Source organism: Pituophis catenifer, unplaced genomic scaffold, assembly GCF_029215685.1.
Source record: "Pituophis catenifer annectens isolate HBS135680 unplaced genomic scaffold, rPitCat1.0.hap2 SCAF_8, whole genome shotgun sequence".
Lineage (NCBI taxonomy): Eukaryota > Metazoa > Chordata > Lepidosauria > Squamata > Colubridae > Pituophis > Pituophis catenifer.
In genome coordinates, this window is record NW_027256888.1 from 11,332,358 (window position 1) to 11,349,117 (window position 16,760).

At 38.3% G+C, this 16,760-nt stretch overlaps 1 protein-coding gene across 3 annotated transcripts in view; it reads left to right on the top strand.

The window, feature by feature from the left end:
- FRYL (FRY like transcription coactivator) overlaps positions 1-16,760 on the top strand; it is a 132,098-nt gene that overhangs the window by 60,633 nt on the left and 54,705 nt on the right. For all 3 annotated transcript variants that reach the window (XM_070948879.1, XM_070948878.1, XM_070948877.1), the window contains 10 exons: positions 321-589; positions 2,293-2,488; positions 5,612-5,736; positions 6,856-6,913; positions 9,233-9,324; positions 11,010-11,182; positions 11,958-12,118; positions 12,522-12,632; positions 13,471-13,625; positions 15,550-15,649. In XM_070948879.1, coding sequence (XP_070804980.1) covers positions 321-589; positions 2,293-2,488; positions 5,612-5,736; positions 6,856-6,913; positions 9,233-9,324; positions 11,010-11,182; positions 11,958-12,118; positions 12,522-12,632; positions 13,471-13,625; positions 15,550-15,649 — 1,440 coding nt within the window. The remainder of the gene's footprint in view (positions 1-320; positions 590-2,292; positions 2,489-5,611; positions 5,737-6,855; positions 6,914-9,232; positions 9,325-11,009; positions 11,183-11,957; positions 12,119-12,521; positions 12,633-13,470; positions 13,626-15,549; positions 15,650-16,760) is intronic.

Sequence of the window (16,760 nt, forward strand, 5' to 3'; positions counted from 1 at the left end):
TGAGTTCCTATGACACCTCTGCTAATGTTAATATGATTACTAATTACAATTAGTAAATTCTAACAAGAGAGAGCGTTTGTGTTGGTGAGGGAAGCAGTATAAGAAAAGTTTGTACATTGCTCTGTAAACTGTGATCTGACTGAATTTACCTAAAAGGAATATTTTCATTTTTTTCCAAATATAGTACTTTGTTTTTCCAAATAAGCCATTTTCATTTTGCAATGGGAATAGCCTTAGATTATGTATGCCCGTAGCTTCAGTTACCATTTTTAAAGCATTTTCGGTGAGCTAAATGAATCTATTTTTGTTTCCATACACAGACTATGTTATTGTACTGTCCCAGTTCAATAGATTTACAAACATTAATTGACTGGAGCTCTTCTCCTATCAGCCACCAATTTGATGTCATCAGTCCATCACATATATGGATATTTGCACATGTGTCTCAGGGTCAGGACCCCTGGATTATTAGCCTTTCCAGTTTGATGAAACAAGAAAATCTTCCAAAGCACTGTCCCACCGCAGTGAGCTATGCTTGGATGTTTGCTTATACCAGGCTCCAACTGTTGTCTCCCCAGGTTGACATAAAGTAAGTCACCCTTTAATACAATGAAGTACTTTCATGTATCTGGAGAAAACAGGCTGAAAAAAAATAGCTTATATTTTAATTCAGTGAAAAATGTAGGTTTGACTTTTTTTAAAAAAAAAATGTGGAATGCTAGAGCAAAATTATTTATGCAGTGCTATCAATTCATATTTTAATATTGTTTTTATGTACATAGCTGAATTTAAATTACCAACTTTATAACGGAGTATAATACAGATAATCCTCATTTAGCAACCAAAATTGGGACCAGCAACTGCAAAGCAGTCACTAAGTGAAACAGCATCTGTGCTTTAGCTTTGCTTTACAGACTTGTGAAAATCATAAATATGACAATTGGCCGTAAAAATAGTTTCCATCACTACTATAACTATAAATGGGCACTAAACAACTACCTGTGTTAGAATTTTCACAGGAGTTGGAGAAACTGATAAGTCACCCTTATTGTTCCCTTGCAATAGAAAAAATATTTTAGGAATACAAAGATTCTTTTAAAACCTCCTCCTACGCCAGAGTAATTATTGTAGAAGTATATATCGGCCCAGTTAAGTGAGTTAAGTGATACCGTGTCCTCCCTCTCGCAGTGTCTAGAGGCTGTAAGGAGCTGGATGGGGAGCAACGGGTTGAAACTAAACCCTTGCAAGACCGAGTGGCTCTGGATTTGGGGTTCGTTGGCTCAGGGAGAATTGCCACCTTTGGTCTTGGATGGGGTGGCACTACCCCAAACAGACCTTGTGCGTAATCTAGGGGTTTTCCTGGACTCACAACTCCTGCTCAAAGAGCTGATGGCGGTCGTGGCCAGGAGGACCTTTGTGCAACTGCAAGTTGTGCACCAGTTACACCCTTTCCTGGACTGACAATCCCTACTCACGGTCACTCGTGCCCTAGTCACTTCCTGTCTTGAAAATTACAACACACTCTACATGGGGCTGCCTTTGAAGAGCATCCGGAAGCTCCAGTTGGTGCAAAATACAGTGGCCCACATGGTTTTGTGCAGACCCTGATGTGCACCTGTATCACCTCTCCTGCGGGAGCTGCACTGGTTGCCGATTTGCTTCCAGGTACAATTCAAGGTGCTGATTGTCACCTTTAAAGCCCTTCATGACTTGGGACTAGGTTATCTGAGGGACCATTTCTTGCTAGTCACATCTACCCGACCCATCAGAGTGGGGAGGCAGGGAATGTTGCGGGTCTCATCCCCGAGAGAAATTCACCTGGTGGGACCCAGAAGAAGGGCCTTCTCTGTGGTGGCTCCCTCTCTCTGGAACATCATCCCCCCAGAGATTAGAATGGCCCCTACTCTAATACTCTTCTGGAAGGCACTAAAGACCTAGTTCTGCCAGCAGGCCTGGGGAACCCAGAGCGGGATGGAGCCCATTAAATGGCTTGTGTGACCTCCTGTCGCCAGGGTGGGGGGTGTGTGATTTTATTATATTGTACTATATTAATTTATTTTATTCTTTTTGTTAGTTTTTATTGTTTTAAATGTGGCTTTATATTCTGTAAGCCTCCTTGAGTCGCCATGGGTGAATAGGCGGCAAAATAAATTCAATAAATAAATTCAATAAATACACATAAATGTCGGTTTTGATATTTTGCTTAAACATTGAATCTCATTTAACCTTAAATATTCAATGCATTACAACATTTTCTCCTTTCAACTTTTCATTTTTTTCCCCCCTTAACAGCAGCCCTGTGAATGCCAAGAAAGTAAATACTGCCATCAGCAGTGATTCCTACATTGGGCTCTGGAGAAACTATCTGATTCTTTGTTGTAGTGCCACAATGTCTACGCCATCTTCTGCATCCACAGGTTCCGTCAGATGCTCCCCTCCTGAGACGCTGGCGTCTACTCCAGATAGTGGCTATGGCATTGATTCAAAAGTATGTTCCTCCAGTGCATTAAGCAATTTATATTTCTGTTCTTCTTAAGCAGTTTGGATTTCTTTTCTCCTTGTTGAGGTATTATAAGATTGGGTTTCATTTTCTTGTTCAGTTATTGGAAATAAAATTCAGAAACCCAGTGTCGTTCCCCACCATTTTTTAAAATCAAAAGATGTATTTGCCAGCGTAGGGAAAGGTTAGTGTAGGGAGAGCTACAAAGTTTTAAAGGCCCACTTGTTACTTTTCGTCATAGAAATGATTTATTATATGTGGTTTCTCTGTAAAATGATGCTTGATTTTTTTTTTTTTCATTTGGCTGTCAGTTAAGCTGTCAGTTTTGTTAGTGAAACTCCAGATTGTATTAGAAATGAATGAGTTACTGTTTGGATACACAAGCTCTCAAATAAGCTGGTCTTTGCAGAGGAAATAGTCAAAGCTGAATCCCATAATTATATTTATTTTATTTATCAAATTTAGGTACTGTCCATCTCACTTACAGAGTGACTCTGGACAGTTTACAGCTAAAAGCATCTAAAATAGAATAGAATATTCTTTATTGGCCAAGTGTTATTGGAGACACAAGGAATTTGTCTCTGATGCACAAGCTCACGTACAAACAACAAAGTAATAAGTCATAGATCATAAATCATAGTTACAATCATAAATCATAAGATATAAACAACACGCAATAAATTGAGGGAGAGACAGACAGACGAGTGGAAGGTGTTTCTGTGGAGTGCAGAAACAGAGCTCAAACCATCAGGATCTGAGCTCTGTTTCTGCCCCTTAAAGGAGGATGCCATCTTTCCTCCGGGTTCAAAAGAAAATTCCTTACTCACAGTGCAGAAGCCAGGCTGAAATGATCAGGTTCTGAGCTCCCGTTTCTCCATCCCACCAAAGGAGTTCAGCTCCTCTCAGCATGCAGCTCTTTCAGCCAGCCTCCAAAGACAAGAGGGAGTCCTCACAGCAGGCGGTGGCAGCTTGCAACATATCCCGCCAGCTTCCCCACTGATATTTTGGAGAAGCTGACAGAGAAAAATTACAAATAGCAATCGCATGATCACAGGGAGCTTGGCAAATGATTGTTAAGTGCAAACAGGTTACCAAGTATCCAGATCATGGTCATTGTCAGTATTCCAAGTAAAACCCCCAACAGAATTAAAACTCCGAGGCAGGCATCTTCCTCAAAGTATAGATTTATTAGAGATGTCATATTAGCACATCTGGGGAAAACCCAAATCTGAAAGCGCTGTGTTTTCCCCACCCAAAAGTACAACCAAAGTTCCTGTCCCTCGAAGCACATAGGTGTCACATGATCCAATCCGATTACCTTCCCAACTTCAACCAACTTCCAACTCCTCAGGTGCTGGCGAGACATCCTTGACTCCCAAAGGAAAGAATGTTATGATTACATACCCCACACTATCTCTACCTCCCCCTCCCCATTCCCACAGCTTGCCCAACCACCGCTGTGGCAGCCCTGAAGACTCCCATTAAAGATGGCTCCAGGGCTGACAGTCATGTGATTATGAGGTGTGGGGGGTGCACAGCATTTCATAAGGGCCAGAAATACCTTATGATCTATAAAGCACTCTTTCTGAGACCCTGCAAATTCAAACGATTGTTAAACAATCAGTCATAGGTCCACAGCTACCTATACAGAGATGAAGTGGTATTTGTTTCATAGATGAAACTGTAAAGTCAGTTAGTAGTTAGCCACAAAGATTTATTTTTAATATAACCCGAAGAACTGTACCTACTCATAAAATAAAGGAAAAGAATATAGGGGGAAATAGGTTTTTTTTAAAATTTATACTGTAACAGGTGTGCCTGACACTTCACAAAAAGCAGTAAAACAGATGTTTCCCAAGAATTTAAAGTCCATAATTTACATGTGGAGAAACCAGTGAGGAGTAGAATAAATAAGAAAAGGGCAGGAAGGGAAATGATGGAAAGTAAAATGTCTGCAAGTTTCATGAAGACTAGTCAGAGCCCCAATTCCCAACTACAAAAACCATCTCTAAATATAGTGAAAAGTCTAGGGATATAGTAATTTGTGAACCTTCTGTTGTTGTTACAATCATTGCAATTCATTTGAAATGCAACAGTTACACAAGGAGGAGCCTAATAAGGCTAGTTAGTCTCTTCTTTGACTTTTTTTGTGTGCATCATTGAATATCAATAGGCAATGCAAACAGGTATTGGGAGTACATTAGAAATTATCTTCCAAACCTCTCCCAGCTCTCTCCCTTTGTTTGAGGCTAGATTTTAAGCGCATGAAACCCCTGCACCAATAGGAGAGGGAAGATTGACATTATTCCTAATGCCCAGTCACTCTGCATATGCCTTTTGCAGTTGTGTGTGAGCTTAAAGCAGAGGCAGCATCTGAGGATTCTCTTTGCTTGATGGATGGGATTGAGTATGTGCCGAGGAAATCTAACTTTTTTTCTAAGATGTAAATTAAAAGCAGTTTTCTGAAATATTTTTTTTAACTGAATGAAAATGAAAACCAAATTCATGTGATGTCATTTTCCAGAATAAAACTTGGTAAAAACATGAGGCAATTAGAATCAGTGAAATACATATATATGTCGTCTCTTTAATGTAAAAGGTTATGAAAAGAAGTATAGCTGGATGCAAAAATAGATAAATAATTGGGTATCAGAATCCTCTCAAAAGCTGTTTAAGAAAAGTATTTGAAGCTGAAGATTTTGGAAGAAGTGTTTATTGAAATGTTTTATGGCACCATGATTCCATGTACGTATTCATAAAATATAGATCAACTAACAAACTCAGCATGTACTTTTTGGCTTACATCTATAAATATATAATAATGTTTAGCTTTTGGAAAGAAAATCATTTCTTCACTGGGCTTAATTGATTAATATGGTACCAGGAAAAACATACAGCTAGATTTAACATAGTGAAATAAAGCAAACATCGGAAATACCAGATATGTTTGTAACGTTCAAATAACTTGTGAAATCTTGTATACCACGGAATCTTCGTATGTGCAGGGATGTTTTATAATTCTTCCTCCCTGTCTTTAATTTCTTGAGCATTATTACTGTTCAACCTAACACCATACTAAGTGAACTTGGATTGCCTTTTTTTCCCCCCCAGATAATTGGTGTACCATCCCCTTCATCCTTGTTTAAGCACATTGTTCCAATGATGCGCTCTGAGAGCATGGAAATTACAGAATCCCTCGTGCTGGGCCTTGGCAGAACGAGCCCAGGGGCTTTTAGGTAAATGTTTTAAAAGTATCTATTTTTGCTGCTGGCTTGGAAGAAAATAAAGCCCAACAATCCCATCCTTTCGTAAAACTAATCTTCTTGTTTTGCCTAGCGCTAAATAGCATGCAAATAAATACAAATAATAAAGTGAGTGGGAAAACCCTATAGTTGACAGAACTTTCTGGTGGCCGAGTCAAATCGCTTAGCAACACATCCTGTCCCCTTTGGATCCCATCATATTTCTTGTTCAAGAATTATACATTGTGGGATTTCTTCCCACATTGATAAGAAATATTGGCAATTATAAAAACAGTCAGCATATTTTTAGTATCCACTTTTATAAAAGAGATACGTTTTCAATCCCTTTCATCATAAAAAGGAAGAAAACAGGTTTTTTTTTCTTTCTGGAATTCCTGTACAGTAATCTTAACCTTCCTTCTAGTAGTGAATATTACTAGTCGTAGCGCTTGGAGAAGAGGGAAATCAAACATTTGTCCTTTAGGGGACAAGCTCTGCTTGTGGCCCCAAATCTAGAGTAGGAAGCATCTAGTTTCCTTCATAAAGGAAGTCTGCCCAATTTCTACCCCCTAATGGATTGTTCCAGGCTTTGTGTGATATATCAAGGACTGCATGCCAAACTGGATGGAGCAAGGATATATTATGAGGGGTATTTGAGGAAGTGAGGCTTAAGGATCTGGAAAACTAAAGGCAAGCAATATGCATCACAAAATCCCACCACTTTACCAGTGGATGACCTCACCCATTCTGATGGCTGCTAACAAAATGCTGGAATCTTTAGTTTTTAAAAGTATTTAAAGTTATCATTTAAATATTCTTCTATATATTTCTTATGAAAAACGTATACTTTGGGGAAAAATTGAATATGTTCAATTGTTTGCTGGCAGGGATTATAATGCCTGTTAATACTATTAGTAAATTACACAACTACACTTTAAATTATACTTTTCTATTGTTATCATGTGAACGTGTGTGTGTGTGTGAGAGAGAGAGAGGGAGAAAGAGAGAGACGGACACCATGAGGTTGATATCTAAATATTTATGCATGTAATATTTAGAAATACAACTGTTGAATTTAAAGTATTACCAAACTGATCTGTAATTCTTACACAGGGAATTAATAGAAGAGTTGCATCCTATAATTAAAGAAGCACTTGAAAGAAGGCCAGAGGTAATAAATATTTTTAAAACTATGTTGAGTATCCAGTAATTTCTGCATTTCTAATTTAAATTTAGCTCGACTGTGTTGTTTCTCTGTGTCATATAATATATGTGGGTATGTGCATAATTTTGTATTTATCTTGTCATGTTTATGTAGTGTATATTGGAGGTGGTGATCCTTTGAGAGCTGTATACAACGAAATTTCATTTTAATGTATGCCAATTAGTGTACACTCAAAGTGACAATAAAGTTACTCTAAGTTCTAAATATTAAATAGAAGCCTTACAATTTGTGGCACATCAGATTTTACACAATGAGCCTTTGAAGTAGCAACATATTTGAAAAGCCCCTGGTTGGGGAAAGAGGACATCTAGCAGGCATCAGGAGCTGGATGACTTTCTCTTAGGATTGCAAATTCAGCAAGATCGTGCCTAATCAGTACAGGTAGTCCTCGACTTTCAACAGTTCATTTAATGACCATTCAAAGTTACAACGACACTGAAAAAGGTGACTTATGAGCGTTTTTCACATTTATGACCTTTGAAGCAATTCCATCAATCGTGTGATCAAAATTCAGGTGCTTTCAAGCAAAGTCAGCGGGGAAGCCAGATTCACTTAACAGCCAGGTTACTAACTTTATCAACTGCAGTAATACACTTCACAACTGTGGCAAGGAAGGTCGTAAAATGGGGCAAAGCTCACTTTACAAATGTCTCATTTAACAACAGAAACGTTGCTCTCAATTGTGGTCGTAAGTCAAGGACTACCTGTACTTTGGCGGAAGACCTGCAGGGAATACCCAGCCTAGGTTTGGAAGCTGAAAAAACCTCCAGGAAGATGGCCCTAGCAAATCAATGTTAATATTAATTCCAAGGAAATTGTATAAAGATGTCCATGAAGGCAAACCAGCAGGAGAGCATCTTATGTGTTGGTGACCACCTTTAAAGCGCTCCATGGCTTAGGGCCGGGGTACTTACGAGACCGCCTTCTGCCACCAATAGCCTCCCACCGGCCAGTACGCTCGCACAGAGTGGGCCTCCTCAGGGTGCCGTCCGCCAGACAATGTCGGCTGGTGACCCCCAGGGGGAGAGCCTTCTCTGTGACGGCGCCCACCCTCTGGAACAACCTTCCCCCGGAGTTACGTACAATAACAGACCTCCGGATTTTTCGTCGGGCCCTGAAAACCTATTTATTTCAACTAGCTGGGCTGGCTTGAGTTAAATTTTAAATTGATTTTAAATTGGATTGTTTTAATTTACGGCCAAATATTTAATTATTTTAATACTGTTTTTAAATTTTGTATGCTCTGTTTTTACCTTGGCTGTGCACCACCCTGAGTCCTATTTGGAGAAGGGCGGTATAGAAATTTAATTAATAAATAATAAATAAATAAATTATGTCAGAGTCAGTAACAGCGTACAGGACCGGGTTGCCCAAGTAAAAGATAAAGGCCTTAATTTTATTGACTTGGGCCTAGCTGTGATTTGGTAGGTTTTAGTTTATCACAGAAGGCTGGCGGAGTTGCCCAATGTTGATTTACACGTTTTTGTTTCCATCTTATGCCTTAACCATGCCCAGAATTACAGGATGGGGAGTTTCCACATTTTGTGATTTGAAAGTTTCCATTAGAGCTTTTTCTTTTTTTACTTTTTATGAGCCACACATTTTCACATTTCTGTTGTCCAATAATAGAATTGCACAATGCTTGTTTCTATGGTAAGATTAAATGTATTGTCGTAACAGAATTTTTTTTTCTGCATCCGGGTGAATTGCATAGGATTTCCTTTTACTGTCCATTGTATTTTAAATAAGGCCTTTATCTTGGTAACATTTACATACATTAAAGTAATAATAGTCTAGCATCACATATAAATATATATATATATGTCTACATGTCTAAAATTGTTTTGCTGATAAAGGAGAATATTTGTACTTCAGGGATGAAGAGCGATCCTTGGTGCTTTCCAAGTGTAATTGTTTTCTTGCAGGTATTTCATTACCCAAAGTAGGTAACATCATCCGTACCAATGACGTTACTTAGCTTGGATAATAAAATGTCTTCCAGAAAACAACCAAGCTCAGAGAGCACCAAAGACCCCTAATATTGTTCTGGCGGGAAATAACACGTTTATGATTTAGCTTTTGAAATTCCCATTTTTTGCAAAAACGCCAAATTTGTGCAATAATTATCAGTGTTCCAAAACAAAGCATCATATTGTTTATTTGTTCAAACAGATGGTAGTTAAATGTCCAAACTTGCATGTTATTCTGCCGATGTCAAATATCAATATAGCTTTATCATGCTGTTCCCTTTAACTTCTAAAACAGAATATGAAACGACGTAGGCGGCGAGATATATTACGTGTGCAACTTGTACGAATATTTGAACTGTTGGCAGATGCTGGTGTCATTAGTCACAGGTAAGCAATCGATTTTTATTTAGCCACACACCAGCAAAAACGTAGATAAGTATATTATCTAAGAATGGTCTGCAGAAATCTACCTTAAATACTGTGCTGATGCGCTGAAGAGGGTCGTAGGATATTATTATTTATTTGATTTATATCTCACCTTTCTTTCAGGTACGTAAAGCAGTGGGCACAATACTTTTTCTCCCTGTTTTCTCCCTACAAATCTCCCCAACGATGTAGGTTGGACTAAGACACACTGATTGGCCCAGTGTCATCCAACAAGCTAAGGGTGACTTCCCTGATGTTAGTCCATTTAACCACAATGGCTTTCATTCACTTGCACATTCTCTATAGTAGAATTATATCGGCGTTACAGATCGCCAAATATGGAGTAGTTCCTCTGATTGAGTGTATCTCAACCTTGGCCACTTGAAGAAGTGTGGATAATTCTGTGAATTGAAGTCCACTCATCTTAAAGTGTTCAGAGTTGAGAAAAATGGATTAATTCTTCTAGCATTGCTACAGTGGCTCATTTCAAAAAAATTACAGAGACACATAACCTGAGAGTTTATACTAACATGTATATCATCAAAATTCCTCCCTACCTATTGCTGCTGTCTGTTCCTACAGCAATTGCCCACCTCCCATAGGCACTTATGTTTCAGGAATTGCTTGTGGATGAGAGATGAGATATTCATCAGCTCTTACTGCTGATGGTCCATTGCTCCTTTCGGTACTCAAAGTGCAATGGCCAAAATCTTTATTGGGCTTTATTTTATAAGAAGTGAAGACGAGACTTCCCACTATAAATAAATCGTAAAAAGCAGCTACTATATATAAATCCCAAGAAGCAACTTGGCTTCCACACAGATCCTTTAGTTTCCATCCAGTAAGGCAATCTGAGGAAATATTTCATCCAGTGAGTTCAGCTGCTTTTCTGTTCCACAGCAGGTAGATGAGCTCAAATCTGTTGGCATTTTAAATAATGGGCCTCTTTTCTCATGAGTAGTACTAGAAAGAGAGGGAAATAAACAAATCCACAAAATATTTCTCCTATTCAGAAAATTCTTGACAAGTTAGTGACAATAATAGTTAATTCATTGGTTAATAATTATTTTGTGTGTTTTTTTGGTTGAGTCTAACAAAGGCAGAATGCAGCTCTGCATTTTGGATATTTTTCCCCCCACAGGCGAAAATAATTATAAAACAATTATCTTCACCAAAACAAGATATCCATATTTTGAACCAAATACTAAAGCATGTTTGGACATCTTGTCATAATACTAAGGATGGAATACAATACCTAGTTTTAACTATAGGATAAGAATATTCAAAATGTTCAAATTCAGACAAGCAGTTTCTGGAAGTGGCTCACTCAAAATAGGCCTGCTTGAAGATGTTCTTAGCCAGAAATACTTCTGATATATAGCTAGAACAATAGCAAATGCTTCTACAAATATCAAAACAGCTATTTTCAGTGTAAAATAGGCCACTGAATCTTGAATGAAACTGAAAATTTTTTTGCACAGTATTATTATAAAATCACTGCTACTATACTGTATTCAGGATACAGTATTCATATATTCATATAGTATTCATATATTTGACAATACTAACATTTTTCTTCTGAAATCTGCCTATAGTTTGTGATAATTTACAAGTCTATATTCAAATGCTTGTGCTTTTCTTTATAGTGCAAGTGGCGGCCTTGATAATGAAACACATTCCCTAAACAATACTTTACTGGAGTATGTGGATCTTACCAGACAACTGCTGGAAGCAGAAAATGAAAAGGACTCTGACACACTGAAAGATATCCGTTGCCATTTTAGTGCCTTAGTGGCAAATATTATTCAGAACGTTCCAGGTATTCACAACATTTCCCCACCCCCACCCCAATTATTTGGTTTATATTTCAACCTCAAAACATCTCATGTGGAAATGTGCTACTTCTTGTAACTTGAAAACTGCGGTGAATTATGGGTCGTAATTAAATCCTCTTAATTCCAGTCATCTCGCTCTCCTGTAGGAAGTAGGCAACAGCAAACCAATTCTGAAAAATTTCTTACCAAGAAAACTGCAGGCACTTGTCCACACACACATGTGCACATCCACGCATGCACACATACAAATCCAGTTTAACTTTTTTATAGATTGAGCAGCTAATAATAGTCATTTCATGTCGTCTGTAATTTATATCAACAAATCTGTGTTATCAGTGAGATAGTCCACAAACAGAGTCTCCAGTCTGAAGTAGACCGATCCCATACTTGGTGGAGGGATTTCCCCCCCCCCCAACCAGTTTTTTTTAGGGGATGGAGTCCTCTTTCCAGTTGGACAACACGCTAGTAGATTTTGCATACTTGACCTATTGACTTGGATGCTCAGTTTTGAGGTCCTGCATCAGAGGTGCCCTTTCACCTGTGAGGATCCGAAAGTTTGATTTGATTACAGATCACGGTAATATTATAAGGGGAGAGATGACTTTTATTGCACTCGCATGGACTTTGCTGAAGAAAATCTCAATATTTGGTGGCTAGTTCATTTTTTAAAAAAAAAACAGTAAACAATTGTCTCTGATATTTTAATTTCATTTCATTTGTTACAAAATGTTTCCTCTGCTATTTTCCACTGTTGTGCAGTGCATCAGAGAAGGAGCGTCTTTCCACAGCAGAGCCTCCGTCACAGTCTGTTTATGTTGTTTAGTCACTGGGCTGGACCTTTCAGCATCATGTTTACTCCTTTGGACAGATACAGTGATAGAAATATGCAGATTAATAGGCATCAGTACTGTGCATTAAAGGTAATAAGCTCTCACATGCTTAGCTTTTATTGTAGAATTTTGTTATATGATTACACAAATTGTCTGGAATGATCATAACTCTTATGTAGGGGTTGTCAAATAACTGGACAGTAATTGCACAAAATAGAATCTTTTACTGCTCCCAATAATTATGATCCTTGATAAATTATATAAATGCATGCAACAAAAGAATGTTCAGTTTTCTTAGTTCTTGGGGAATGAAATACTAAATACTTACAAATATATTTTTTATAAATATATACTGTAAATATAATTATATAACTATTTTATAATATGATATATATATTGATATATGTTTAGACAGAGAAAGAGAGGACATATTTTTTTAATTTAAATAGAAACACAGTTCTGTTTGTCTGATATTTTCATCCATTTTTTTAAGGCAATGTCTGCAGTGCTTTGTTGTGGTCCAGTTGCAGATAATGTAGGACTTTCACCGGATGGCTATCTATACAAATGGCTAGATAATATTTTGGATTCTCAGGATAAGAAGGTATTGTGTACAATATTTGTAACTTAAAATCTCTGTTTGAAGTCAGATAATCAGGGGTTAAAGGTAGAGAAACTGAGAAAAATCTAGCTCTCTATACACTAAAAATAATTAAATTCAGGACATCTAATCAGAATGAGAGATCTGTCTTTTTGGTTTGGATTTTTTTTTTTTAAATGTAATTACTCAGTTCAGGAAGGACATAAATTATTTAGCCTGTCTCAAGGGTAGATCAGCTTTTTTGATGTACAAGCTGCACTTCTCCTCTGCCAGGAGATAGGAACTAAACATTGGGGACCGGATGTGTTCAGAGAAGACAAGATCCACATTTTGATCTTTATTTATTAATTAAATTTGTTTGCCAACCATCTCGCCACAAGGTAATTTGGGCTACTTACAAGGTTAAAAGCAATAACTATACAAATAATATAATACAAATAATAAAAAAATTACTGTATTATATGCCTTTTAACAACCCTCTTTTCTCAATTTGGAAGATTGAGGGAATTTTAAATTAAAATCAATTTTGCTTCTTAATTTCAAGAATAGGGAAAAAATGTCCAACTTTGGAATATTTGGATCTCTTAAAATGTTCAATCTCCCCTCCTATTAAAAAAAAAAAGTTCAAAATTTTGCTTCTGGCTTCTTGGGAAACTCTAGATGCTCATGCTGCAAATGGATGTGGGCCCATAGGTTCCTTCCCCTATTTAATAATAGCTTAATTCAGGGAATTGTATAGATTTAAGTCTTTTCATGTATACTCAGATATTTGTTACTAGAAACAAAGAATGTACCTCACAGCAACAGGGTAGACCTTGAATTTTATTTTGTATTTGTTTAGGTGCATCAGCTTGGTTGTGAAGCAGTTATGTTGCTTTTGGAGCTCAACCCTGACCAGAGTAACCTCATGTATTGGGCTGTAGACCGTTGTTACACAGGCTCGAAGCGTGTAGCAGCTGGATGTTTTAAAGCCATAGCCAGCGTATTCCAAAACAGGTATTAAAGAAAGAATTTAGAATGGGTGTAGGTAGTCCTTGACTAACAACTGGTCATTTTACTACCGTTCGGAGTTATGACTGCCTTGGAAAAGATGCTTTATAGCCCAAAAAGCATTTTCGGCTGTTGTAAAATGTCACAGCACACATTCTCCCCCCCCCCCCATGATCACATGACTGCAATTCAGGCACTTGGCAACCCGACTTGCATTTACGACCAGTTGAAGCATCCCACAGGTGCAATATTCAAAAGAATGGGTTCGCTTAACGACAATGCCATTCACTTAACAGCCACGTGGTTCACTTAACAACTTGAGAGGTTTACTTAACAATCGCTACAAAAAACGTCAGAAAAATGGGTCTGGTCACGTGAGCGTCTTGACTTAAGACTGCAACAATGAACAATCAGATTTCCAGTCCCAATTGTGGTCATAAGTCAAGGACTAGCTATAATAGAATCAATTGAAGTTGCTATTGTATGTGCTATGGTGGGCTCCCTAAATTTTACAGATAATCCATCATAAAAAGCACAGCTAATGGTGAGAACAATAGCAGTTCAATATGTGGCCAACTTCAGATTCTCCCCATCAATCTATATGCATAACCGAGTTACTATCAGGATAAACATGATATAAACCACCACCATCTGATTTGCTGTGGGAGACGTGAGGATTATCTTGCTCAGTTTATTTGTGTGGCTATTGTAAGAATACAAAAGAAAGGTAATTCTAAAGCTGTCTAATCAGCCCTCTGAGAAACGGTTCTGAATTCTGCCTCAAGTTGACCAATTCATTGGCAGAATCTTGACAGCTACAATAAGCCTCCTTTTTGCTGAATTCGTGTTATGTGCTATTGTGTCCGCTGCTCACCGTCTAATCCAGGGATGGAGAATTATGGCCCTTTTATGACTTGTGGACTTCAACACGCTGGCTCAGGAATTCTGGGAGTTGGAAATCCACAAGTCATAAAGACGCCATAGTTCTCCACCCCTGATCTAATCAATGGGAAGAGTAGACCTCTTATTCTTCTGATACAAGGATTCATGAGATACCCTGGAGAAACGGGGGGATGCTTGTGCATTCCCCCATATTCTAGCTTGAACCTAATTAATGTGGTTGTGTAGTGCCAAAAATCACTGATAAGGAAATAAGGCTAATGCTTATTTTTCCCCGAACGCCATCACTCTGCTAAACAAATAATTCCCTCAACACTGTCAAACTATTTACTAAATCTGCATTACTATTAATCTTCTCATCGTTCCTATCACCCATCTCCTTCCACTTATGACTGTATGACTATAACTTTGTTGCTTGTGTCCATATGATTTATATTGATATTGATTGTTTTCTGATTGCTTATTTATACCCTATGTACTTTATGATTCTTGATGAACGTATCCTTACTTTTATGTACATTGAGAGCATACGCACCAAGACAACTTCCTTGTGTGTCCAATCACACTTGGCCAATAAAAAATTCTGTTCTGTTCTGTTCTGTTCTGTTCTGTTCTATTCTATTCTATTCTATTCTATTCTATTCTATTCTATTCTATTCTATTCTATTCTATTCTATTCTATTCTACTCTACCCTACCCTACCCTACCCTACCCTACCCTACCCTACCCTACTCTACTCTAGAGTATAACTATATTGGTGATGCAAAAATCCAGGTAACTCCTGCATCGAAGCAAAGAGAGTTTCCTGAATCTTTTTGCTACCATTGAACCGTGAGCTAGAATTTTGTAGCCCTAGCCTAGATTGATCTAGTAATTAACTAAATGAAATGTATCGTTTCAACAGAGCAAATCAGGCTATTGGAAATAGAGCAGCTTTCTAAGTAGCTTTATATATAGGTTCACATTCTAAATTTTTTCATTTATTCTGTTTTTAAGCCACTTAGTTATTAATACTTTCTTTTCTTCATAGGGATTACCAGTGTGATACTGTTACTCTTCTCAATCTTATATTATTTAAAGCAGCTGATTCTTCTAGAGCTATCTATGAAGTTGCTATGCAGCTTTTGCAAGTTAGTATGAAATGTTTTTATTAGTACATCAATATTTTTGTTTGAGGCTTTTAATACTGTTTTAAAAGCTTTTGGATAAAAAATAGTATTTAACATGTTACTACGGTATATCACTGCAATTAATTTCAGGAAAGTTTCCACAGATTAGCCCAATGGGAATATTTTTTTTTTTTATTTTCTCCGTAGCCTTTAGGATATTTTATTTGGGCTGTGTGTAAGGGGTAAAATGTAATGGACAGCCTTTCAGAGACTTAAAAATTGAAAACCCACAAAAATATACATTTTCCTTTTTGTTGGGGAGGAGATAATCCAGGGGTGGACTGCTGGGGGTTCACAGCAGTGGTGGGTTGCCCCCGGTAAGAACCAGTAGTAAAACTGGCGGGAGGCTCCGCCCACTGATCCGGACATCATCAAAGTAAATCTGCGCATAGGCATGATGCGAACCGGTAGTAAAGGTAAGTAAAAGCCATTCCTGGTTCACAGGGATTCGGGAGAACCTCTAGCTAAGATTCTGTGCAGTTTGGAGAACCCCCCAAATCCCACTCCGGGCCCCGCCCACTCATTCCCAGGAGTCCCCATACGGCCTATTTTAATTGCAGATAAATGCAGGGCGCACGCGGAGGCTTGGGGGGGGGGGAGAATGGGCCTACTGGAAGTTCAGGAAGGCCAGAAAAGGGCCTGTTTCTGGCTTCTGGATCTTGGGGAGGCCATTTGCGCCCTCCCGGAGGTTCGAAGAAAGCCTCCGGATCCCGGGGAGGGCAAAAACACCCCGCCACCCCCACCATGGTGCAGGAGGCTGACTAGGCCACCACCACCATGGCCACACCCACACAGCAACCAGGCAGAAAATCCTTTGCTAAAAACTTTTGAAGCCCACCCCTGAGATAATCCAGAGACAAAACAGATGTACCTGCAAGAAAAAAACGTTTTTTTTTTTAATTCTTCCCCAGAGTTCATCCTAAATCAAAAGGAAAAAAAAGTCTCAATAGTTCCCTCTCATTCTCCACCACATCCCTTGCAACCTCTAGGATGGTTCAATAGAGGAAGTGTCTTATCCTAGGGTTTCTCAACCCCAGCTGGTGATAGGATCCTAGGAGTTGAAGTCCACTCA